The sequence below is a fragment of the Hirundo rustica genome, chromosome 3 (assembly GCF_015227805.2).
Source record: "Hirundo rustica isolate bHirRus1 chromosome 3, bHirRus1.pri.v3, whole genome shotgun sequence".
NCBI lineage: Eukaryota > Metazoa > Chordata > Aves > Passeriformes > Hirundinidae > Hirundo > Hirundo rustica.
The window spans coordinates 92,582,122-92,609,405 of record NC_053452.1 but is presented as its reverse complement, the minus strand read 5'-3'; the positions used below and the strand labels follow the sequence as shown (position 1 = coordinate 92,609,405).

At 41.2% G+C, this 27,284-nt stretch overlaps 1 protein-coding gene across 1 annotated transcript in view; it reads left to right on the top strand.

The window, feature by feature from the left end:
* The window catches only part of LRRC1 (leucine rich repeat containing 1), an 80,030-nt gene that overhangs the window by 33,071 nt on the left and 19,675 nt on the right, over positions 1-27,284 (top strand). Inside the window, exons 5-7 of the mRNA XM_040060327.2 lie at positions 23,309-23,365; positions 25,484-25,547; positions 26,292-26,366. Coding sequence (XP_039916261.1) covers positions 23,309-23,365; positions 25,484-25,547; positions 26,292-26,366 — 196 coding nt within the window. The remainder of the gene's footprint in view (positions 1-23,308; positions 23,366-25,483; positions 25,548-26,291; positions 26,367-27,284) is intronic.

Sequence of the window (27,284 nt, the reverse complement as noted above, 5' to 3'; positions counted from 1 at the left end):
GGAGACCATTGATCTATTGATCATGTCAGATGCCTTGCAGCTTAGCTCAAAACCAGGCAATTGCTGGCACAAGAACAGATGGGTAAAAGCTGGCTGTGATCGTGGTGGAAATTTAGAAGCTTCCTAGCTAGCTGTGGGAGCTGTCTGGTTTTGAAAACAACTTCAGTGGGAGCTTTGGAGATGAAAACTCATGAAACAGCTCTTAAGGTGAAATTTTATAAGTTTTATTTAAGGTGTTTGTTCACTCTGGAAGGTAGGTCAGTGTTTGCAAGGACAGACTTTAAAAGTGGAAACACTTGGAAAGTGAACAATGTTTATGTGTCTCCTTTTGACTGAAATAAACATCCACACTTGCAGATGGGAAATCTCCTTCCCCTTAGTGGAGAGAAGGGTGTCTTTTCCAATTTGAAGGAGAAGTAGTAGTTCCATGTCTCCTCACTTTAATGTATGAGAATGACTGCTGATTCAGTTCAAAGGCGCATCTAGCCCAGCTTCCTTCTTCTGTTGCCAGAAGTAGATGCCCAGTGTGGGTTTAGAAGAACAATGTGTGTGTGTGATGGCTCTTTTTTTTCCATCCCGGCTGTTTCTGGTTCAGAAGATTTCCTGAGCTTTGGATTTTGGTTTGTCAAATTGATAGCCCATAATGAATATCTCTTTTGTGTACTTGTCCAGTTTCTCCTTGAGCATATGTAGACATCTTTAGTATTCTCTTCTGGCAAATAGCTGCACACAGCTATTACCCATTTTACTGGTTTGTTTTTAGTTCAGTAAAATCCAGATGTTTCTGCACAGAGGAGTCCTGAAGAAAGGATCTTAATCATTAGAGCTCCTGCAATGTAGTCAAGTTCAGACTGGCATTACTTTAGCCACTTCCACTAGGTATGAAAACTCTCAGCTGGCACCATGCCAGCTGCAACAGGAGTGGAAAATATCTTTTGAAACCTTCCACAAGCCCTAACAGGTACAGATAGTATGTGCCCAGTGACTAGGGCAGAATCTTACCTAAAAATTGCATGGGCCAGGACTTCTGTGATATTCTTCCTTCACTGTAAAAGTTCACAAAGCTTTTCATGCAGGCTTTTGCAGCACTGGCAGCTAAGAAAAGGCCTTTTCAGGCTTCACAGTTACTGAAAATCAAGGCCAAAAATTTGGGATCCTGCCTGATTCTGAAAATAAATTGAAAAAACATGACAAGCGTGATTCCCAAAAGCATGGTGCAGACAGTAGCTGCAGGAAGGTTGTTGGCTTCCCTGAGAGGTCACTGGCTGTGGTGGCTCTGGCTCCTTGCTCGTTCTGCCTCTCATTTGGTAGTGTGAGTGGTGATAGCTTCTGTTTTGGAGCAGATGACTGGAAACAAGTATAAATAAAATGGGGATACCAGAATTTGTAGAGATGTTCATGTGTGGAGCTGTGCAAGAAAGAAGAGTAAAAATTTGCCTCCTACTGATCCTAAGCAGTTCATGGAAATGCTGTGTTACTGTTTCAGCGTGAGCTCTTGCAGAACAAAGCAGTGCAGCCCATCCTCTTTTAAAGTCAATTTCTGATCCTTGATATTGAAACTAAAAATCTGGGTTCCTCACTTGTGTCAGGAAGAGTCACAGGCTTGTCCTGGTGGACTTGGTGAGTTCTTCTGCAGGGATGGACTTTCATTCAACTCTTGACAGGCCTGCTTTGATCTGGGAAGTGTTCTCACATTAGCTGTTTAGAATATGAATATTGTATTTTTAGAAAAACACTTCAATCTCATTAGTAGAAATGTTTATTGTTAGATTTATATTTAAAGAAGCAGAGACAGATGTGTGGGGCTGGTTTTCTTGCCTCATCAGGTATTCAAAATAGGTGGGAATATGTTGGGAAGTCAACAGGAAGCTTGGACTGAAAATGCATAGTTTCTAACTCAGAAGAATGATAATGTTGCATGAGGGAAACTCATGGGGTGTCCACTCAAAATGTTCCTGAAGTCTATTGAGGAATATCCGACAGAGAGATCCTATCTGTTTCCAGCTCAAACTTATTGGGAGGTGTTGTTGTGAACTGAAACTGCAACCTGAAGTCCTTCTGGATCACTTCTGAGAGTGAATTTTTCAGCATTAAATCTATAAGTAAATTTTTGGGTTTTTTTTCAGTCTGGCTACCAACAAGTGCAGCTTTCCTATTTTAATTGGCAAAATTTTCATAATTTACTGCAAGTGAATTTGGTGGTTCTGCCAGTCACCTTGCATTTGGTAAAAGCTGTGAAATGCTCTGTGGCTTTTCCAGTGGTAAAACTCACAAACTTGCACTTGTTGTTCCCTCCTTTGTTCTTTTTCATCTGCTGGGACCCTGTTCCCCCAAAGCTGGGAGTTGAAAAGTAAGACTAATTTTGTTTTTCTGGCTGAGCAGACTAAGTAAGACTCTAAAAGGTGTTTGGATATGTTTGCAAATGCCTTACTGGAGTTTCAGTATGCTTTGGATAATAATGCATGTTATTATTTGATGGAATAGGCTGGACCAATGTGCTCTATATGGGAGTCTGTCAAATAGTGAGGAAACAAATACTGGTATTTATTCTACTATACTTGGACTTGTTTGGGGAAAAATTTGAAATCCCTGTGCTTGCTGCAGGTCTTCTGGCCACTAGAGTATGTAAAAACCTGGGGAAGTGCATCCTAATTGCTTACAGCCTTGTAGTGGTGTCTAGGAAACTGCCTGATAGAGCCAGTGAAATCTGTAATTCATGTAGTGCAGGGATCAGTATGTACTTAGTCTCCTTAGTCTCTCTCTCTCTCTCTCTCTCTCTCTGTTTTTTGGTTTTTTTTTTGTTTTTTTTTTTGTTTTTTTCCCTACCTACTTATAATCTTGTGGTGATGAAAATCTGCCTTACTGTCTTAAATGGGGAAAGCAGCAAAAGCAATGGCAAATCTTTTACAAACAGCAGTACTTCAATGGTAGTAAGGAAGTTCTTACTAATGGCAGGTAATAGACTTGAATTGCCTTGCAGTGAACCCTTAGTGGAAGTGTCTTCCTTGTGAATTCAGATATCCAGTCTGTTTTTCCCATAGTCTGATGTATGAGTGCCAGAGCTCAGCTTCACTGTCCCAGGCCAGTGTCTGAACTTGTTCAAACTGCTGATCTGTGGAGTTCCATCAGTACTTTTACTGTGCTGTTATGCGTTCTTCTGCACAGATCTCTTATATTTTTATTTTCCTTTATATTGCCAAAAGGAGTATTTTGAAGTATTTTCAACTTGATGTTTGAGAAACATAGGTAAGGCCTTCCTTGAACCTTTTGTCTTTCCTCTTGCTTATGCACAGCCATTCTCTGAGTATGTCAACTTTTCTTATCCTCTGTGACCATTTCAGTCTGCTTTTCTGGTGCTGTCACATGTGCTGTTTTTTCTTACTGGATTAAACCTACTCCTTATAAGCTCATGTGTTGTTTCAGGGCTTTCTAGAAAGAAAGCTGTGACAGAGGATTGGATAACAGACTAGATGTCCTAATATTGCCAGTGCTGCTTTTTGCGTTTCTCTGTGATACGTGTTCTCTTAACTCGTGGTTTGGTTGCTATCTGGGGTAAAACAGTGAATGCTAATGCATGTGATACTTAAGCTGATAATTAGGCGGGTGCAGCTTGGAGCAGGACTTGTCCTGTTGGCTAGTTGAACCATTTGGAGAAACAAGTTACACCATTTAAGCTGTGAGTAGGAGTGTCTTTTACAGCCTTTCTCAGTGTAATGAGAGCAAGTCTAATTTCCTTGCTTATTCTGCAGGGCCGTCTGTGTCTAGAGCTGCCCAACAAGCAGGCATAACCTGTTCCTCCCAGCGTGGGTAACATTTAGGAATTTCCCCTTGCTTCTAGGATTAGTTCTCTTCGATACTTCCTTATTCACATAGCACCCAAAACACAGGGCATGACTTTTTCCTGAAATTGAAAAATCAGAGTATTTGTACATAAGGATATTTGAATAAGTTGGGATGTTTGTAAGGCTTCCCAGGTATTCTAATGCCCAGTTCCTTTCTTGTCCATATGTGTTCATTCTGGAGTGCTGGCTTCAGGCCGCTGTAATATTGGCCTTTTACCAGTAAAGATTGATGATTTTAGAGATCTGCATAGTGGTCTTACAGCTTAAAGTCTAGAAAGAGAAGAGAGATTGTGTCAGCTTTGTGTGTTTATTATTTATTTTTGGTTCTTAGGCTTGAGTAAGATCCAGGTATCTTCTTTGGAAAGCCTTCTATGTGTCTCTAGTGTTTAATCTAGCATTGGACTTTCAGAACAGTGCTTCATGAGGAATTGGCCTTAGCTGAAAAGACAGTCCTTTCAGCATGAAGTGCATATTTGAAAAAGACAGTTACCTGTCCCATTCTGTAGGGGTGGCAAAATCAACTAAATTCTTAAATGGCTGAAGCAAAGGGGCAGAGCTTTACTAGTGCGCTTTAAATTACGATTTTAGACCTGCTGCCCATTGTCATACCGGACACCTAACTCATACCCAGTTTTTAGCTTTCACCAGTTTTTTCAGCAGTCTTGTCTGTGCCTGGGTAAGATAGGTTACCAGATTATTTCTTTTTTTTTTTTTTTGGATGTTAAGCTTTAAAGAAAGAGATTATTCGTGACTGGCAGGTAGGGTATTTTGAAAGTTCCCTACATGGCAAATTAAGAAAGCTTTCCGCTGCCATACTGCAATCTTTATTCCTCCCCTAAAAATGGTCTCCTACTTGGACGTGATTTCAAAGTCCTGAGGATTCAACAGAAAATCACAGAAATATAATGATTTGTACTGTCCCCATCATTCACAGGTTCCTCCCACCCCTTTTTTTTTAAGACAGCTGCACAATCTGTGATGCGATAAAGTAGCATAGCTTTATTTTAGCTTCAGAAACTTTTGATGTGGGGAGGGGTGAATTTCTTTAGGTGTGAAGGATATTCTGATGCTGATGACTGATGAGTCTGGTTTACCCCCAAGCTGCAAGCAGGCTGAGTGGATCTGTGGAACCTTACTACTGAAAGGGAATTACCAGGTAAGCAGAGATACTTTCCTCTTAAAATTTGCAGCTAGCAGGTAGAATGCTGAAATAGGCATTTCATTATGAAAGTGAACATAATGAAAAGAATAGAACAAATGATGCTGTGCTTAGAAGCATTGTTTTGCAGAAAGATTTGTTACAGGCATGCTTTTCAACAGTCGTGGAACCACAAATACCCAGAGATTTTGTGTTAGTCACTGAGGGTGATGGTTTTGCATATATATGTTTAATTCTAGAGGTTTTGAAGTTTTCAGCGGCTTCTGAAACAGAATCTCTGATGTTGACCATGGAAGAAGTAGCCGGAGAATAAAAGATCTCCAAAGGCAAGGCTGACCTGCTCAATACAGATGGTCCAGAAGCAGATCAGAATGGCATACTAATCCTTGGAATGGATTCCTGGACCAGCCCATGACTCACTTTTTCTTAGTGTATGCCTGGATATATCAAGTGTAGATTATGCATCTGGTAGCATCACACACAACAGAAAATGTTCTTAAAATTGTGTGGAACAAGACAATTTAATTCTCTTTTCAGGTTTAGCATAATAATGTCTCATAGAGTCTCACATGGTACAACAGAAGTGACGGGGAAGCTTATCTCACAAATACGTAGAAGGAGGACTGTATGTAGGTGGTCTGGCTAGGCTGATTAAATAGTATTAAAAACTCCTACTGTGGCTTAACTGAATTTAGCATGGCAAGAAATATTTACAGAGTTTGAGTAAGTGGAGCATTCAGAGTTAATCACAGCTGGTTGGTAAATGACAAGACTGAGTGTTAAGAACTCGGAAGCTTATTTCAGGAACACTAGAAATGTAATAGTGAATGCAGTGCTGTCTGGCCTTTAAATAAGAGATGTGCATCCAGTATGTTGCACAAGAAAAAGATCTGTAGTATATATTTAGCAGTATTTTTTAAAAGTGAAATAATTCCATTTTTGTTGAAGTTGTTAAAGATTGATGTTGCATGGGTGGAATGGAAGATATTTTAAAAACGAAATTTTGTTGTAACAGTGAATTTGCTTAGCCTTCCCAATCCATTTCAGTAGTCTTGATAAGCAGCTAAGACCAACTTGGACTCTCTCTGTAACACATTTAGGGAATTCCTTGCCCATAAAATGTAAAACTTTTAAAATAAAATTTGAATATGATTTGTACTACTGGCCATCTGTTGAGGCTTTCCCTCAGTTAGTGGCTGATAACATAATGCCCTTTTATCCTGCTTTTACTTGTGGAAGTTATGTAGCTTTTTATGAATCAATTAATGGTATTGACAATTCAGTTCAAGTAACTGACTATGCAAATGCACTTTCTCTGACTTCAGTGTCCTTGCTGTTTAAGTCCAGGATGACAAAACTATCAACTTCACTTTTTTGGTCCCTATTTAAAATCAGTCTTCAGAAGGACTATTTCCCCGCCCTAATTTGTATCAAATTTTCCCAGCTCTGTAGAAAATTACAAATGTTAAAAACGTAATCCTCAATTTCAGATATTGTTACAAGAATTACTGCTAGAATGCTGTTCTGCTTATCAGACTCTAGAAGTAGACTGCTAAGGAAGGCCTCATGCCTTTCCCCTGAATGTTATACACTGAAACTTGAGAGGAAAGAATAATGTTTTATTTAGATACAAGTTACATGAAGTTACTTTGCCTCCAAAAAGGAGGAGGAGGAGGAAAGCTTTCAAAGATATTTCTGGAAGAATGGTCTTTAACAGTACTAGTGAGACAAAATAACAATTTCATCAAAACCAAATCTAGTTACTTTACTTTCTAGTTGCTTTTCCAGCTTCTCTTGTATTCTGAGGTAGAACCACAGGACTTCATGTACGTGAAGATCGGTTTGTTTTGAAATAAGGAGGTGCCCTCAATTAGGAAATTAATACTTCCTGTAATTTCTAGCTCATGTAAGAATTTCTGGTATTCAGTACCTAAGAATTTGCATAAATCACTCTGCCCTATTGCATGGTGTGATAAATGTGCTAAAGTTAATTCGTGTTATCAAATTATACAAGGTAAATGTTGAACTGTATAAAATATGAATGTTAGAAATGTGTTCAAATGTACATAAAGTAAAGGTAAAATGTAGAAACTAAAAATTAGAAATTTCCTGGCTTGGGAAGCACAGGAGGGACACGAGGAAAGTATGATTGGAATTACCAGAGAGGGGGCCTTGAAACTATTGCTGCCGGGAATCCCTGAAAGGAAACAAAGAACCACGGAAGAAGAAGATACAAGTCCGGAGACCAAGATAATCACTTCAGATGGATATCTCTACTCGTCTCCGCTGAAATTAACATATACACGACACACCCGGACCCGATCATCAACAGCATTGTTCCACCCTACCGGTCTATTCAGACCTCCGATACCAGGACTTGAATAATTAATGAAGACGCCTCGGAGAGGATAACGTCAGAATTTCAGACTTCACTCCGCGATCTTGTGTATAAAAAGGGACAGCCGGAGACCAGAAATTGTGAACTTGGGGGGGATACCAGGCTGACAGAGCTTGTTATCCACGTTCACCCGGCACCGATCCCGGGCTCGGCGCTGTCCTTTTAAATTGTGGCTTTCCGAGACTGATATTTTGTCTCAAAATAAAATTCTAAATTTTGATACTTTGAATTTGGTCGATCTTATTTATAACAATTCTGGTGACCCCGACGTGATTAGAGTGATACCGGGACCCCCGAGGGACCCCCGTCTCTGACCAGGAGGCGCACCGCTGAATTCAGCGGCCTGGCGGAACTGGGGTATCCGGGAGGAACCGATCAACCACACGACGAACGAAACAGCGAAAGCCACATTTAAAAGGGAGATAGGCGAGGTCAGAGCTCTCGGGGAACTCGGGGAGGTTTTTTTCTTTGGAAGCAGAACCTCCGGAGCCGCGGTGAAAAAATCTACTCATAAAAATCTACGTGCACGAAGAATCCACGCAGGAAAAGGATCGTAAGTATTGCGTGGTTGAGTGGGGAGTGACCGAGCGTGTGAGTGAGACGTGATTTTATCACGAAGCGAGTGGGACCCCAAAATCGCAGTTCCATAGTCCCGCGAGGGGCGTGGTCGGTTGCGGGGGAAGCGAAAGTTTCGGGAGTAAAACGCACCTCACACGTTAAGCCCTGAAAACTCGGGGAGTTTTCGGAAAGGGGGGTCGGTCACAGGAAAGCTGGGAGGGAAAGTTACGTCCTTACAAGAGTTCCGGGGACTGGTAAACCTTCCAGCCTTGGACCAGGGACGGTCCGGAAAGGAAGTAAGGAGAAGAGAGCTCGCATACACCAGAAGAAACCCGGGGGGGGGAGCGATCACCCACAAAGGGCTAGTATCTGGTAAACTCACACCATGGGACAGACAAAAAGCAAAGCTAGCAAAAGGAATCTTAGGAAACCAAAGCGGGGAACCGGTAAAGGAATCCCTGAAATCCCAGTTGAGAGCCCTCTGGGATGGATGTTAGAACATTGGGAAGAATGCCCCATAAGGGAGGGAAAATCCAAGAAACGGATAGTGCATTTTTGCATAGAAGTATGGGGTGGGGTAGAAATACGGGATCACGTAATTTGGCCCGTGTTTGGAACATTTGAAGAATGGATATGTAAGGCACTGGTACGTTATGTCGGAGAAAAGGGAACTGTGGAAGAACGGGAATATGCGAGGGTCTGGGGTAGAATTGATGCAAAATTACTACCCATAAGGATAAAGGACCCTGCCGATGTTTCCGGGGATAAGTGGGAACCTTTAGACAACTTGCCTCCACCTTACATAGTACCCTCACCCCCTCCCCTCCCTGAGCAGAACAATCCACAGAACCCGGGGAGATTGGGACCCCCTCTGGGACGGAGGATTCCTATATCCCCGTCTCTCCCCTCTGCCCCTCCGTTGGAGTCACGAACAGTGGCCCCGGTCCCACCGGTCGGGCTCCCTCCCCCGCTAGAACCTGTACAAGCCACTCAGTCACTGGGAAAAGGTACACAAAGTACAGACACCCCTGCGCCAGCCCGAGATGACCTGTTGCCTGATCTAGATCTGGCGGCTTTCTTTAATTCTCCTGAAAACACACAGCAGGGTTGGGCAGAAGCAAAACACTCACCTCCCGCTAGGAGGACTAGGAGACAACTAAAGAAGATGAATGAGACGGAGAGTGAAGGGGAAGGTGAAAGAGCAAATCTTTTCCCCTTAAGGGAAATCCCCACTGCTCCCGGAATTATCGGGTACGTAAACGTCCCGATTAATACCAGTGACGTGAGAGCCTTTAAGAAGGAGATGGGAAAACTTATGGATGACCCTTTAGGGGTCTCCGAAAGACTAGATGAATTCTTAGGAACTAGCATCTATTCGTATGAAGATCTTACAGCTATTCTCAGATCTTTGTTCAATACGGAGGAAAGGGAAATGATCAGACAAGCGGGGATACGGGAATGGGAACGGAGGAACCCTCAGAGCACTCCTGGAGATCAGAAATGGCCAAGCCAAGATCCCCGATGGAATGCTCAAACTGAGGAGAGTAGGAGAAGCATGATTGATATGAGGAACATCATCATACAGGGAATAAGGGAGGCCGTGCCCCGGGGACAAAATCTGAGCAAGGTCTTTGGGGAATGTCAAGGGAAAGATGAGACCCCCACAGAATGGTTGGAAAGGTTAAGAAAAAGCCTCCAGATATACTCTGGGACAGACCCTGATTCTCCCGTGGGGGAGGTACTTTTAAAAACCCAATTTGTAGCAAAATCATGGGAGGACATCAGGAAAAAGCTGGAAAAGATTGAGGGGTGGCAGGAGAAGGGATTGCAGGAATTACTGCGGGAAGCCCAGAAAGTCTACATGAGAAGGGACGAGGAAAAACAGAAAATACAGGCTAGGGTGTTAGTAGCTGCAGTAAAGGAAGCCCAGAAACAGGAACGCCCACAAGCTTCGGAGAAACCCTTAAAGAAAGCACCTCCGAGAGGAGCCACACGCCCGCAAAAGGGGACTTCAGGAAAATGGATAGAGGGAATGGAATGTTTCTATTGTAAAAAGAAGGGACATATGAAAAAAGATTGTCCGAAGAAGATGAGAGATGAGAAGATGTTCCGAGAGGACTAGGGAAGTCAGAGGCTCTATCTTTTGGGGTCCATAACATCAGGAGAGCCCTTGATAACATTGAAAATAGGACCCCAGGGAACAAAAATGGATTTTTTAGTAGATTCAGGGGCTGAGAGAAGTACATTCAAGCAGCTGCCCCCAGGATGCCGAGTAAGTAAGGATTCTATGGTAGTTATAGGAGCTAAAGGAGAGCCATTCAAGGTACCTATAGTTAAGAATGTGGAAATAGAATCAGAGAATAAAATTTGTTTGGGAGATATGTTGCTAGTAGAAGAGGCTGATTACAACCTGCTGGGTAGGGATTTGATAGTTGCACTGGAGATCAACCTCATCATAAGGAATTCACAGATTACGGTTAGTATATATAAACTAACCTGTGAAGATGAGGACAAAATTAATCCCAAGGTATGGCACACAGGGAAGGAAGCGGGGAAATTAGCTATGGAACCTATATCAATTGAGATTGAAAAGCCTGAGGATCCCATAAGGATCAGGCAGTACCCAATCCCTCTAGAAGGGAGGCGGGGGCTGAAACCTATAATAGAGGATTTGATCAAAAAAGGCATATTGGAGCCGTGTATGTCCAGACACAATACCCCAATACTGGCCGTTAAAAAGGGAGATGGGAATTATAGGTTAGTGCAAGATTTAAGAGCCATAAATGAAAGAACAAGAACTCGGTTCCCTGTAGTGGCTAACCCCTACACCCTTCTGAATAGGATCTCCCCGAGAGATACTTGGTACAGTGTTATAGACCTAAAGGATGCATTTTGGACCTGCCCTTTAGCTGAAGGCAGCAGGGATTTTTTTGCATTCCAATGGGAGGATCCAGACACTAACCGGAAACAACAGTTAAGGTGGGCCTCACTTCCCCAAGGATTCGTAGACTCCCCAAATTTATTTGGACAAGCATTGGAAAAGTTGCTAAGTCAGTTCTCCCCTAAGAAAAGGACCAAGATTTTACAATATGTAGATGATCTACTGGTAGCTGGTGAAACAGAGGAAGGTGTAAGAGAATGCACTATTGATTTGTTAAACTTTTTAGGGGAAAAGGGATTAAAGGTAGCAAAACAAAAGTTACAGTTCACAGAATCTGGGGTGAAATACTTAGGGCATTAGTTAGTAAAAGGGAAAAAGAAATTGGACCCTGCAAGGGTAGCTGAAATCATAGAACTGCCCCCCCCTAGAACCAAAAGACAAGTACGTCAGCTATTGGGGCTGTTAGGTTATTGTAGGCAGTGGATAGAAGGATATAGTGAAAAAGCAAAATTTTTGTATGAAAAATTAACTGCAGAGAAGATAAAATGGACAGAACAGAATGATAAGGAATTAGAGCGATTAAAGGGTGCTTTGGTGACTGCCCCAGTATTGAACCTCCCAGATATCAATAAGAAATTCCAATTATTTGTGAATGTAGAAAACCACACAGCACATGGGGTATTGACACAAGAATGGGCTGGGGATAGGAAGCCTGTAGGTTACCTTTCAAAATTGTTGGACCCTGTAAGCAGGGGATGGCCTACATGTTTACAGGCGATAGTAGCAGTCGCCTTATTGATAGAAGAAGCCAAAAAGATTACTTTTGGGGCTCCCATCACAGTTTACACTCCACATAATGTAAGAACTATTTTACAACAAAAAGCTGAAAAATGGCTCACAGATGCCAGATTGTTGAAGTATGAGGCCATTCTCCTTCATGCTCCAGAATTAGAATTAAGGACAACACAAGCAAGTAATCCTGCTGGGTTCCTGTTTGGGGAAGCTTCATCAGAGCCTATACACAACTGTATAGACCTAGTAGAATTACAAACAAAAATTAGGGAAGATCTGGAGGACGAAGAGCTCGAAGAAGGGGAAAAATGGTTTGTAGATGAGTCAGCCAGGGTTATAGAAGGGAAAAGAAAATCAGGATATGCAATTATAGATGGGAAAACTGGGGGAGTGATAAAGTCAGGCCCCTTGGGCACTTCATGGTCAGCTCAGGCATGTGAATTGTATGCTGTGTTGCAAGCACTCAAAGGACTTAAAGGAAAAATAGGAACTATTTTCACTGACTCAAAGTATGCGTTTGGGGTAGTGCATACCTTTGGGAAAATCTGGGAGGAAAGAGGACTAGTGAACACTAGAGGAAAAGGGTTAATACATGAGGATCTAATAAGGCAAATTCTCAAAGCAGTAAGGGAACCAAAAGCTATTGCAGTGGTATATGTAAAGAGTCACCAGGCTGGACTACAGTTCAGAATACGTGGGAATAATTTGGCTGATCAGGAAGCCAGGAAAGCAGCTCTCCTAACCCTGGATACCCTGGAAAGCAAGACAGAAAATTTTGGAGAAAGTTCTCCTCATCCCACAGAAAAGGAGATTGAAGATTTCAAGAAAATGGGGGGAAATTTAATAGATGGGAAATGGAAATTGACTGACGGTCGAGAATTGATCCCAAAGGCTTATGCAAGGATCATATTAAAAAGATTACATGCACAAACTCATTGGGGAACTCAAGCTTTAGCAGAACAATTTTTGAAATTTTTTGGATGTAAGGGTATCTTCGAGTTAGCCAAGCAGGAGGTTCAGAGTTGCTTGGTCTGCCAGAAAATTAATAAATCAAAGGTCAAACACAATGCATTAGGGGGACGTCCTTTAGCATATCGCCCCTTTAGGAGAATACAAGTGGATTTTACAGAGTTACCAAAAATAAGTAAATATAGATATCTGCTAGTGATAGTAGACCAATTAACACATTGGGTGGAGGCATTCCCTAGCCCTAGGGCTACAGCTCAAACAGTAGCACGGAGATTATTAAAGGAGGTAATTCCCAGATATGGAATCCCTGATTCCATTGATTCAGATCAGGGAACTCATTTTACATCCAAGGTCATAAAAAGCTTAGCAGAGGCTCTGGGAATCAGATGGGAATATCATACCCCATAGCATCCTCAGAGCTCAGGTCAAGTAGAGAGAATGAATCAAACTCTGAAGGCACAATTGTCAAAACTTATGCTAGAAACTAGAATGACTTGGATAAAATGCCTCCCTCTAGCCCTCCTAAACATCAGAACACAACCTCATTCCGGTTCGGGATTATCTCCATTCGAGATGTTGTACGGAATGCCTTATGAGCATAGAATGCCAGTTGGACATCCCCGGGTAGAGGATTGTCAGATCCAGTCTTATATCATTGTGATTAACAAAAATTTGCAAGAACTCCGGAAGCGTGAGTTAATAGCACAAAGCACCCCGCTGGGGTTTGCTATCCACAAGATCCAGCCGGGTGATCAAGTATTGATCAGAGCGTGGAAAGAAGCACCGCTGTCATCGCATTGGGAGGGACCTTTCCTCGTCCTCCTCACAACAGATACTGCCGTGAGAACAGCGGAAAAAGGCTGGACCCATTGCTCCCGAGTGAAAAAGGTGGAACAACACAGCAGCTCTCCGCAGTGGAAAATCACCTCTGCACCTGGGGATTTAAAGCTGAGAATTCACCGGGACACCCAATGACCAGCGCTTATCGGATAAGTTGCACTCAAGCAGGATGTCCCTGCTATCCTTTTGTTCATTTTAAATGCGGGTATTGTGAACAAGTTTGGGTAACTCATTGTGTCCGGGGGGCTAGACCTTGGAATTTGTGTGTACCTTGTTACGAGGAGGAGGTCAGGCTTACCAATCTATTCCTATACGTTGCCACAGAATCGGGATTGTTCGAATTGGATTCTCCTGAGTGGTTCCACTATTACACTAAAGGGTTAAGGGGAGGATTGAATAAAAGGGCGGATCCACTCGTAATTGAGTGCAGGAGAACGTTGAAAGTACCCTGTAGAGGAGATCAAATAAGGAGAACGAGGTGGGAGCAGTACAAGAAGCGATATGCTCAGAGAAGCACCGGCAGGGACCCGGAAGAATATCCCTGCTGCCAAGAAGATGGATTACCCCGCCGCTGGTGGCAACCCAACGGGCGAAGAGTGGAGCAGAGGGATAGGCCTATGGGTAACCCTGGTGATCCTGAGTCAAGCCATGTGCCCCACGAATGGCCTCCACGAACCCCAAGAGGGGATGGGGATGGAAACTAATCTCCCCACGGTCCCTCCAAACCTTACCCGGAACAGAGTTTTGGAATCCAGGGTACGAGTAGACTGGTTTACACCAAAAAGGGGGGAGAATCGTCAGTAGAATGGAGGGGTTAAATTGAACAAATCCAATCACCCGATAGCAACGGCTAGGAAAAGGAGGGAAGTAAGCAGTCTTCCTTTGATCACAACATGCAAAGAATGTAACAAAACTGTGTGAATTGGAGGGAAAAAGGAGAGTACCTTTGTGGGATATCTCCAAGTTAACCCTTTATGTTATGATAAGAGGAAACTGAAGATGTGTGCCTTGAACGGGAAAACATATTGGGTGGGACAGAATGAGAAATTGCAAACAGCTACTTTAGCGAATGGACCTATATTACTCGATATGTTGGGGGAGAATGATGAAAGAGTTTGTTTAAGAATAGATAAAGTTTTCTGCTTTTCCAAGGACGAGGAAGGGTTAGACCCTGAGAACAAGATACAAAAGGTAGCCCTGGAATTTAAACGACAAGAATTGGCAGCTAAGAAAAAGAGAATGGAGCAGGAAAGAATGAGGACATTAAGTGAACAATATGATCAATTGGAAAAACAGTCTAATGATTGGAGTCTGGCTACTTCCAGCAAAAATCTTTTCCTGGATTTGGTACAGGAGATTGCTACCGAGTTAGGGCTAACTAATTGTTGGATCTGCGGAGGACTAAAATCCGCCGAAAGATGGCCATGGAAAGGTGAGAGTTTAACTCCTGAGCAGTTACTAAAATGGGATAATAAAATCTTAAACACTTTAACCCAGCCAGGAGGGTGGACACTAGATGAACGAGTAATAGGGACAATCTGTATTAGTAAGGAAGGGAATGTGTACAGTGATGTAGTGGGATACACCCCTTGTCTATCCACTCTGGCTGTAAATTCCAACAACAGATCCAAAATGTAGCAACCAGAACCCCCAAACGGGTACTGGGGAAAAGAGAAGCAAGGAAAGTGTAGTTGGGTAGAAGAAATTGAACTCTGTTGGCATGAACTCACTAACGCTAACCCATATTACTCCTTAACTGAACTAGTGGAATTTTGGGACAAACCGGAAAATATAGACATTAAATAGAAAGCTCCCAGCGGGATTTATTGGATCTGTGAGAAAAGAGCTTACAGTAAATTGCCCCGGAAATGGAAAGGGTCCTGTACCCTAGGTATGATTAGACCCTCTTTCTTTACACTCCCCAGGACTGGTAGCAATTTGCTAGGGGCCCCTTTGTATGAAACCCTCAGCAGGAGAAAGCGAGAGGTAAAGAAAGGACTCCCACAAGTGGGAGGGAATCAGAAATGGGGAGAGGAAGAATGGCCTGCAGAGCGCATCATAGAATACTATGGTCCAGCCACCTGGGCACAGGATGGAAGTTGGGGTTACAGGACCCCAGTATACTTATTGAACCGGCTAATCAGACTACAGGCTGTAGTAGAAATAGTGTCTAACCACACTTCAGACGCCCTGGAATTGTTAGCCAAACAACACTCACAAATGAGAGCTTTCGTATACCAAAATCGAATAGCTCTGGACTATTTACTAGCAGAAGAAGGGGGTGTGTGCGAGAAATTTAATGACTCAGAATGCTGTATCGAAATCAATGACTATGGAGAAACTATTAGAGATTTGGCTGCAGAAATTAAAAAAGTGGCGCACGTCCCAGTGCAGAAATGGAATTCGATCCTAAAAGCATCATGGTGGGATCAAATATTTGGAACGGGAGATTGGTGGAAGAAGGTAGGGTTCTTTATCCTGTGCTCAGTGGCTGGGTTAGTGTTCTTGCCTTGTTTAATACCTTGCCTAATAAGACTAATTCACACTGTAGTCCAGGGAATGCAAATAGCAGCCCTTCCTATGGATCCGGAATTAGCTTCAGGAGGACTAGCCAAAGAAAAAGCCACCTCAAAAATTATGAATTTAACCGAGGAAAGAAGTACTGCGGCTCAAGTGTTAGAAAAATTTGAAGCCCAGATACAGGGAGGAAACATAGAGAGAACATATTGGAACAAAACAACAGGGGAAAAGTTAACAGAATAATGGTTAAGAGGCTTTTTTATCTTGACAGAGAAAAAAGACTATAACCAGAACACGAATTAAATTGGTGAATTTGGAAGAGGGGGGATTGTGATAAATGTGCTAAAGTTAATTCGTGTTATCAAATTATACAAAGTAAATGTTGAACTGTATAAAATATGAATGTTAGAAATGTGTTCAAATGTACATAAAGTAAAGGTAAAATGTAGAAACTAAAAATTAGAAATTTCCTGGCTTGGGAAGCACAGGAGGGACACGAGGAAAGTATGATTAGAATTACCAGAGAGGGGGCCTTGAAACTATTGCTGCCGGGAATCCCTGAAAGGAAACAAAGAACCACGGAAGAAGAAGATACAAGTCCGGAGACCAAGATAATCACTTCAGATGGATATCTCTACTCGTCTCCGCTGAAATTAACATATACACGACACACCCGGACCCGATCATCAACAGCATTGTTCCACCCTACCGGTCTATTCAGACCTCCGATACCAGGACTTGAATAATTAATGAAGACGCCTCGGAGAGGATAACGTCAGAATTTCAGACTTCACTCCGCGATCTTGTGTATAAAAAGGGACAGCCGGAGACCAGAAATTGTGAACTTGGGGGGGATACCAGGCTGACAGAGCTTGTTATCCACGTTCACCCGGCACCGATCCCGGGCTCGGCGCTGTCCTTTTAAATTGTGGCTTTCCGAGACTGATATTTTGTCTCAAAATAAAATTCTAAATTTTGATACTTTGAATTTGGTCGATCTTATTTATAACACATGGTGTGGCCAGAAAGTCTCTTTTTCAATTCTGTCAGATTAGTTTTACAAAAGTTCAGTGCTCTTCTGTGTCATTCACATTGTTAAACAACTTTCTATGAGCAAAAGGGAACCACGGCAGGACTACTGTGCTATTTGTAGGTTACCGTGTAATGGATAGGAATGACAAGGTTCTTTCATGGTAACTTTGTCTAAGTATATGCCAGCATTATGCAGTAACTGGGAGCAAAATAGGCATGTAGTATTGAACCTCCTAAAAAAGGTGAGAAAAGTGCATTCCTGGAGCATATAGATCACCAACTACATGCTTATGTGTTAAGAGACTCTTAGTAATGTCTGGAAGCATAATTCTTCCTTATGTGGTTGTTGCTGCTTTTGTTGAGTTGGAAATGTCATTACACCCAAAATCCACATGGAGCTGGTTGTTCAGACACAGGGAAGATAGGTCGTTGGGAGGTTTAGTAACTGGGTGAAATAAGACAGACTCAGGAAGGACTGAAGTGGTAGTTAACTGGAGAAGGGGGTACGTGCTACAGGAGTTCTTGAAACAATCCATCTTTAAGCGCCTAATTTGATAGAATGCTTTGGGTTGGTTGGAAGGGACCTTCAAAAATCATCTAATGCAACCCTTCTGTTGTGGGCAGAAACATCTTTCTTTAGGTATGGTTGCTCAAAGCCCTGTTTGTTCTGAGTTTGGCTTCTAGGGGGGAGACATCTGCAACTTCTCTGGGTGTCCTGTTACAGTGTCTCACTGCCCTCATTGTAAAAAATTTCTTCTCCAGACTGAAAAATGCCTGAGCCTGTCCTCCCAGGATAGGTGCTCCTGTCACCATTTTTGTGGCCCTCCTCTGAACATGCTCCAGCAGGACTGTGCCTTTCCTGTGCTTGGGCCCCTGGAGCTGGATGCAGTGCTCCAGGTGGGGTCTCACCAGTGCAGAAGAGAATCACTTCCCTTGATGTGCTGGCCACACTTCCTTTATGCAGACCAGGATGATGTGGTTGATGTAACCTAGGGAGTTTGGACATTTGGTCTTTCCAGGGTCTATGTGCAATTGAGGGAACAGTTAAGAGAGGAGAAGAGAAAGAGGGGGTTTTTTGGGAGTGACTTGGGAACAGGAGCCTATCCCAAAGGTATATGCTGTATTCAAGTATTTAGAGTCTGAGTAAGTGGTATTTTGAGAGCTAGCTATTGATTAACTCTGTCATTTGCTGAGGGAATAAAAGCTGCTAAACATCAAGTTCTCCGTGCATTGCTGCTCTGCAGCTAGAAGCCTTGTGGGAAGGGAGTAGCTTACTAGGATCCTGTCATGTGAGTGCATAGTCATCTAACTGGTGTGTCCTGGGGCAAGGTCATACATGTTACTGGTAGTTTTATTTGGCCAGTGGGCATGGGCTGTAATATATTTAAATATGGCTAGTTTTATGCATTTTTATGTCACTGTCAGAGTACCACAGTTACCTTATCTCTTGGAAGACCCTTGAATAAGACAGAAAAACCATGTTCCTTTTCTGCACAAAAAAAAAGGACAGTAAATTGCCTAGTTTAGACTCCTTTCCTTCTCATTTTAGTGTCATGATGAATGTTTCAAAGTGTATGTGCTGTATCCTCAGGCAGGATATCTTTGTACCAGTAACCTTCAGATGGCCCAGTGAACTGCAGTCCTTTGGAACTGGTGCACTGGTCAAAATGTGGATTTAATCTCTCATTTGTGTGGGATGCATTCTTGGGCTGTGTTCTGGAGTCATTGCTGCTGCTGCATAAAAAGTGTAATGCCAGATCATATTCAGAATCTATACTGTGTTCTCACCTTACCTCTCCTTATTGTGCAGGACCTTCTCTTATTTTCTCTCAATATGGGGGATATGCCTGTTGTCCTCTCTTCCCTTTTTTGCAGTTTTACAAATGTGAGGAAGAATTACATTTGGGATTTTATATTCCCCTAACTAGCTGAAACTTGCTGGAAGGGGTGCAGATTGGGCCATGGATTTCTGCAGGTGCTTTAGATCTTCATCTCTTCCAACTTTGCTTCCTTATTTCCCAAAGCGTATACTCTTGTCTTGCTGGCTCAGCTGTGTGCTGCTTTTGACATGAGGTCAAAAAGTGTAGCTTTTGTTACTCAGGAGAAGGGCATTGTTCAGTTTTTATTGACTGGGCATCTTTAGCTTTTATATGAGTTCTTTTTGTTATCTATCTTAATTACATCCAGAGTAACTACAGAACATCTGTGGTGTTGGTGGTGGTTTTTTTTGTTGTTTTTTTACTTCAGTGATGTTTTTTAAGCTATTGAAGTGAATCTCTGTTGTTTAGGGAGTCATCTGTCTGTGAAAAGGTTGTTTTGTGGAACATGGTGGTGTTGATAATCTCATAAACAATCCAAACTGACTTGCTTTGGAAGAAAAAGAACAACAGGCTTTGTTCCTGGTTTTAGTAGATTATTCTAGTCTAACCTTTGTTTTAGAGTAGACTGCTGCAGTTGATGAAGGAATATTAGTGGTATTCTCTGTCTGTAGATTTTGTTGAATTCTGTGTTTCTCTTTCAAAACCTGACAGGAATGATCAGGAAGGACATTTCCAGCATTTTTGGTCGACTTTGTTGCTATTCTTTTTGTTCTCAGTTATTGATTTCACAATCTCTTCATTCTTCTAGCTCACACAATGAGTACCAATATCTACAGTTACTGTAGGTAGAGTGCTGAACAAGTATATGTGGTTTATACTGAAACTGACATTTTTAGCCATGTTGTGCCTCTAAATTCAACTTTGTTCCACCCTTACACTAGAAATGGTCTGGAATGTTGAGATGGAAAACTTGTAATTATTTCAGTTAACTTCATCCTCTGCCTGGTTTGTCTGTTTCCTTGTGTTCAGTAATTTCACACACAAGCTCAGTGTTTGAGGTCTGTGGTAGCTTTTATAGTGAGAATTATTACAATATTAATGCTTTTTACAAACCGTGGTGAAATAGTGTCTTCTGATAGTGGGTTTTTTGTATGTTTGTTTTTTGTTCAGTTTGATTTTTTTGTTGTTGTTGTTTTTTTGTTTGGTTTGGGTTTTTTTCCTCTTTTTGCTGTTGTTGTTTTGTTTTTCTTTCTCATTTAGAGTATAAGTTACCTTTGCTTGTGTGTTTTCTGTTGGATTTCCTGGGGGGAGTAAGGACTGTTTGTTGGAAGGTAGCCTGCAATGCTCTGTGGTGTGTTTGCATTTCTAAATGCAGTTGGTGAACAGCTGCTGATGGATTTGTCTTTAGTCTGAGCAAATTAGAGTGCTGTTGCCTTTGTATTTTATGGTAACTTCCCATGACTGATTTTTCTCTGCAAGATGGAGATTAGAATTAGGGGAAGATTCTGAAATCAATAAGGTGTGGTTTGCTTTAGTTCTTTGCAAGGACTTTAGAAATACTGGACTGACAGGGCACCTGTAAAATTAAGGGCATATGGAAAAAAGTAATTATTTCATTTAGTGTATTGTGAAAAATAGCTCTTTGTAGCTGAGAAGAGGAGGGATTGCACTTTGTGGAGAGAGTGTTACTAAATTAAAAAAGATACCTGAAATATAACAAGTCATGTAGAATTTTTCTTGTAAAATACTTAAAATTGAGTTTCTTAACAAAACTTAAAATCAGAAAAATGTTAGTACATACACAATTTGTTGAGAACCTGTTGGTAAATGTGAGGACAAGCTATACCTCTGCTTTTTAATTCATTGGAAGTTAGTGCTTCAGTACCTCAGCATGTCTTTTATATGATACTATTTTATATGATAACTGTCACATTTTAGGTTGCAGCCCATAGGTTTGCTGGGAGCCATTTCTGTAATTAGGCAAGCTTTAAGAAGAATAAGTCACAAATTTCCTTTTGTTTTCTGACCTTCTATCAAAAAAGATCCATCTTAAACATAGTATTTCACTCTAATGATGCAGCTTTGCTGGTTTAAATTTCATAGACTTAGTATTGGTGGGAAGCTTAATTTTGTTTGTTGTGTTCTGCTTCTATTGGATTTGGACTCAAGACCTTGGAAGAAGGCGAAAGGAGTTTGGGGCAGTATCTTTTCTTTTGTTCCAGGGTAGAGTTAGGGCTGTGAACATGCTGTGGGTGAGAGTAGCTGTAGAATAAAGCATTTCTCCCTCAGAAAACTGTGTCCTTAGAGGTGGAAACATCATCTGGCTGACTCCCACGAGAAGAGAACCTAGGCTGGGACTGTCATGGGCCACAGTCGCTCTGCAAAGATGCTCACGAGGTACTCACAAGGGCACAGCTGCCAGTGAGTGCTCACAGTGCTGCGGCACAGCTGCCTTCCTTGCACCTCCTTGGAAGCTGTACTGGCCCAGGTGTTTAAGGGGATTTATTCTGTGTTGGATTGGGGATCTGTGTTACTCTCCTTGCTGGGTTATTGTTAAGCAGGATCAGTTTCCTGAGCTGATGGCCTGCCCCAGTCGAATGGTGTGATGAGGCTGGTTAGGATGGTGGTTCCCAAGTTCTTGCTGTTGGATGTGCTTTTCTGAGAAAGATTTGTGTTCAGCCACAGCCAAAGTGGTGCCTGAGGTAAGAGAAGAAATTAAGAGATTGCACCATTTTACTCATCAACACTTCAGCCTGATGGGATGGGAGCTAAGTGGATGTGGGGTGATGTGTAAACACAAGATTGCAAGGCAGCTTGGAGGTGTGCACATCCCTTTTATATTCTCTTGATAAGAATGAATCATGGACCTCACTTAATATGAGCTTGAAGAGAAAGTGGAACATTCAAATGAAGGTTGAAATAGGTTTCTAGAAAACCTGTAAACATGAACATAATGGCAGTCTGTGGGTGGCAATGTAAGCAAGATCAGACCCGCATTTCTTTTGGAGAAAAACGGTTCTCATCACCCATTTCCTCTCCTGCTCCACTTGTTTCCATGAGGATGTTGGATACAGTGTCCCATCCTGACTTGGGTTTTATAGTGTTGAAATATTTATGTGTGAGTTTTCTCTTGTGTTCTTGGAGTGATGGCTTGTTTATTTCTGTCAATGATTTTGAGTGACAGTAGCAGAGTTATTCTTGCTTATCTTTTAATTGAAATTGTAATAGACTTCTACTAAAGTATCTTTGCCTATATGGTATATTTAAACTATACTTCTGGAGGAATACAGGACCATTGGGTAAAATGTGCTTATTTTAAAAGCTGGAGAGGGCTGCTGAGACCGTAATCAAAGCTCCCGTGGGATTACATTCACTATGTTTTGAATGCAGTATGAAACAGGTGCATGAGATAGGGTTGGTTTTTTTTTCAGACACCATCAAAAGTCAATCCATGAAAAATCTTTCCCTTTTAATTAGTCGTTACATCAATTCTGTTGTGTTTCTCTGCTTAGATAACTGTATTGAAGCTGCAATGTGAAGATTTTTCTTTTTTTTTCTTTTTTTTTTTTTTTGAGGATTAAGTTTTATTATCAGCTACTTTTTGACTGGAGCTAACTAATTATTTTGTAATTTGGTAGACTGGTATTGTTTGAGATGAGAAACTATTTCAATTTTATGTGAATGCCTGAACTTGTTTGTTTTTTTTCTTCCTAAAGTGCACAATTTAGAATTAACATCTATTTCAAGTTCACTGGAATTCTTGTTTTTTTTATCTAGATTTTATTCAAGGCCTAGCACACTGTCCCCCTTCCCTGCACACCAGGACAGAACATAATTCTGTTGTCGAAAACTTATTTGCAGTCACCATGTCTGATTTTCATTTTTCCCTGGGATGGTGGAGGATTAGAGCAGATTATAGTGTTGGGATAATGTCTGACTCCTTGTGTTCCATTTAGTCATAAATAAACCCCTGAGAAATCTGAATGTTGCTATGGTGATGCTAGTAAAAGCCTGGGATATGGAGTAAGTGAGCCGCTTAGCAGCATAATGTCACTTAGAGTAATGAGCACGCTGTCATTAGCACCGTGATGGGTTTACCTGTTGCTCTGTAACTTTGGTAGCCCATGCCACGTTCTAAAGGCAAGGAAGTAAAAGCAGTATAATATACTCTGTTTAGTAACTTGCAGCTACCAACCTTTTAACAAATGGAAATTTGTGTTTTGTCTGTTTACTTTCTAGCTTTAATCTGTTGAAGTATCACAGAGAAACAAGCAAAAACTTAGTCTTCCTATTCTGCCTTTCACAGGATGATCTGGTGTAATTAAAACAACAAAAAATCAGTTTATAGCAACTTGTTTTAAACTGTGTAAATGCACACTTTTCTTCTTAAAATGTGGAATATAAAAAGTAAGATGGGTGTTGGAATTCTGGAAGATAAAAACCTCACAGATGGTATTAAAATGTGTTTTTGGTTTTTTTTTTTATTTTATTTTTCAGTCTTTATAACCTGGCTTCACTGGAACTGAGAGAAAATTTGCTGACATATTTACCTGAGTAAGTCACGCTGCATGTGTTTCATTATATTAACATAAAATGTTCTTATTCTTAAAATCTGCTAACATATGAAACTGAACGACAACTAGAAAAAATTCTCAAAGCCAATTGACAACATGAGATACAGCTTTCTTTTAGCAACATCTACTTGCATCCATTACTTCTAGTTGTACTTGATTAGGAGCAGGAGCTAGCAATAGCAGGGTTTTTTCAGATACCTCACTGTCCCATCTGGGTCACCAGAAGCTGATGCCTTAGGAAGACTGACCTGAAACAGAGACTGGACAGAGCTAGAGAAGAAAATATTTATTGAAAGGCCTCCAGGATCCACCTTGGGCAAGACAGGAGCCTGACCAAGGCTGCACCCAGGGTGGTCACGAAAGAAAGAAAGAAAGAAAGATGTCACCACACGCCCCCCCCCAGGATCTTACATTTTTATAATTTTTATTAGTTTTGGTCCATTTGCATATTGGGGATTAATTGTCCAATTACAGCTTCAGGTTGTGTGGTCCCATCCTTCTTGTCCCTTCCTTCAGTCCACCGTTGTTTGTGGTTTTGGACTGAAAGTTGTCCTTGGTCTCCAGCAGGAAAAGGATTTGTTTTGTCTACCTAGTGTGTGAGGAGAGCTTACTAACACTTAATATGAGGCTCAGAACTACACCCCTAGGCAGCACAGAATCTGAAAATATGAAAGCTAAAGCTAAAAGCATCACCTGCAATCTGTATGGATTGGCTTTGTTCTATAAAAAAATATTCTTTATGAAATACAGCAGCACGAAACACCTCCTGAATGCATTGGACAAACCCATCTGCAGTGGGAGCGGTGCTTTGGGTTGTTCTCATGATGAAATTTTTTACCTGTGAAAGTAGGGCAGTAAGGTCTCTGAGATTTTCAGTTTAGACCTTTATAACATTTAAATAAGTGCTTGTGTTCAGGCCTGAGTAGCCAAAAGCTTGTAAAACCTCGAGATGAATCCTTTGGTAGCAAACTAGGCCTACTGATGTCTGAAATCTGACTTTACCCACTGTAATTTTTGGAGAAAAAAGTTATCTAGATGTCTGTACTTTCTGTATTGTGGCAGAGGAATTGGTGGTCTTTTGGTAGGCTAATTTGGTATCTTATACTTCAGGCATCCTTTTTATCTGCCTAGAAGCAGCCTCTTCTTTTTCTAGTGAAGGAGTTTCCTTTCTTCACTATCTGGTTGCTTCTTGCGAGAGTTGAGGTGACTCCTGTTCTGTTTGTTTCGATAATCTAATAGATGCTGTAAAAGATTTAACCTGTTTTAATCAGGTCTCTTCCCCAGCTGCTTTGGGTTAATTTTTTCCTGTCAGTCTACCCAGTGCCTTGGTTGTGGCTGTTCAGAGCAGTGAGCCACAAGACACTTTAATGTAAGTGGTCAGAAGATGGGAATTGCTAAGTTTGGCCATGCAGTGTCAGTATGAAGGTATCAAAAATGTTGACAGTTTTATTGCTTCTGGAAAATTCTGACTGTCAGTAATGTAGCTGACAAATACTCTCTGGTTTTTGTGCTGCTGCAGCTTTGGGGAAAGTAAGCAAGAGCTCTACGACAGCCTGATTTTGAAGGGTGGCCCTCTCTTGGCTGTGGGTCTGACTTTTTTAACATTCTTTTGCACGTGTCTCTGTTCATAGTCTCAGAAATTGAAGTATTTCAGAAATTGATTGATCATGTTGAGAAGATAAATGATGGATATTGAGTCTTGAGTCATACAGTTATGTGATCACTATGGGGAATTTTTATCCAGTCCATAACTGTAAATTTCCCCTAAAAATTTACTAATTGTACTAAAGTATGTGGCATTTGCTACCCCAGGGGACTTACTGTTAACAAAAAAAAAAAAAAAAAAAAAAAAAAAAAGAATTATTTGATTGCCTATACTAAGTTTTAAGTTTCAAGGGCATACAGTTACACTGACAAACCAAATTTTTTATTTGGTAAGATACTACTGCAGACAGTTTGTGCCTGGTAAAATAACTGTCTGCCTACAGTACCTTGTAATTTGAAATTCAAGTTTCAGTAAAATGAACTTATTCAAATACATGGGGTTTCTGTTGCTTTAGTCTAATGCGGTTTTGTTTTGATTTATCTCATCTCATAGATCACTTGCCCAGCTGCAGCGACTAGAAGAACTTGATTTAGGAAACAATGAACTCTATCATTTGGTAAGAGAACATACCACTGAAACTGCACGTTGGTCTTGTTTTATGCATCATTTAGATTAAATCGGTTGTAGGATGTCCAAAATTGAAGAAAGAAAAATGCATGGAGGGAGAGTCTTTTTATAGGTACAGATGAATTTTGGCAGTGAGCTGGCGCTTTTATATCTGCTTAGTCTTGTTCAGTGCAGTATCACTTTACTCAAAAAACTGCAGCTGATCCCTAGAAAATGAGCACAGGACAGCTGTTTTTGTGGAAATAAAAAGGAGTGGAGGGGCACAAAACCTTGTACGTGCTTGCAGTTAAAATGACCACACGGACTTGTGTCAGGAGCTGGATGGGCTAAGCCGCAGTTCAGTTTCCAGGGTGAGAGCAGGAATCTTTGGGAAAGGGCTGAGGCAAAACTGTTGAGGATTGAGAGGTCCTACATTGTCACAGATTGATTACCAGAAATATATCTGTCATCTCCCTTAAGGTGATTCAGGTAAATATTGGATGGATTTTCAGTAGATCAAGGGTGTGCCGGCAATTTGTTAGTGCATGCCAAGAAAGAATGGTAGCTTATTAAGCTATAGCAATTAATTTGTATGATGGAGTTCCCAAATGCTTACAGTTACCCTTACTACTTCTAACCAAGGTACCTCTAAATAGTGCTCGCAGTAACGATTGGTTTACTGTAATTGTGGGGTGGCCGTTTTTTCTACTTGAAGCTCCTATGCTACTTAACTATATTGCTTTTTATGTTGTAGCCAGAAACAATTGGTGCACTTTTCAATCTTAAAGACCTTTGGTTGGATGGAAACCAATTAGCTGAAATACCTCAGGTAAAAATGACGACTACTGATACTGTTTTGAAGATGTTTTTGGAAGAAAACCTTTTCATTCATTCCTACAGGGAAGTGTTTTAAAGTGGAATATCTTTCTCAGTCTGCTTTGCTTGGGTTTGGTTTTGGGTGTGTAAGAGTTTTCTCTTAATAAATTCCTCTGCAAGGGATTGGCCATGATACTGTATATTGTCAGAAATTTTCTTTTAAGCATTTTGACAACGGAATTGTTTCCTAATAGGCACATTGTTCAGTTTGTAGGATGACACGTCTTCTGTTTATAGTTCCTGCCCTAAGATCAGGGTGCCATTAGCTGTCTGAGCTAACCCTCACTTTCTGTATCTATCTGAATTGCAGTATTAAAAGTTTTGAGTATGATTTTTTTTTTTTTTCATTTTTTGTAGTCTTCTTCATCCATTTAAGCATTGTGTTTGGAAGAAATACAATAATGGAACTATTGCCATAAATAGAAATTTTGATTTATGCAGGCAAATCCCCCATCAGACATCAGTCACGGGATGAGGCAACTTAGCATTTAAAGCTTATAGCACTCTAAATTCCCTTTCTTAAGAACTTTTATATTATGTGGGATGGTTCCTTTTCCCTCTTTTTCCCTTACAGCCAGGTCAAAACCTGCTTTCTTCTGTTCCTCCTGCAGTTTGCTGTTACTTGCTATACGGACCTCATTGTCAACTTTTGTGTGTCAGCTCATTGTGTGTCTTGCAAATCAGTTACAGTTTAGTGGGTTTAGTTGACTTTGTTGGCTTGGCCTAGTAAGTAGAGATGATCATTCGTACAAATGTGACTTCAGCAGCCATTTTTATTGAAACTGGCCATTATTGGGTATTTTGTCCAATGTCCAAAGGATGAACTTTGTAGGATAAAGGGTACACATTTAATGAAAGATCCTCTTGAGAG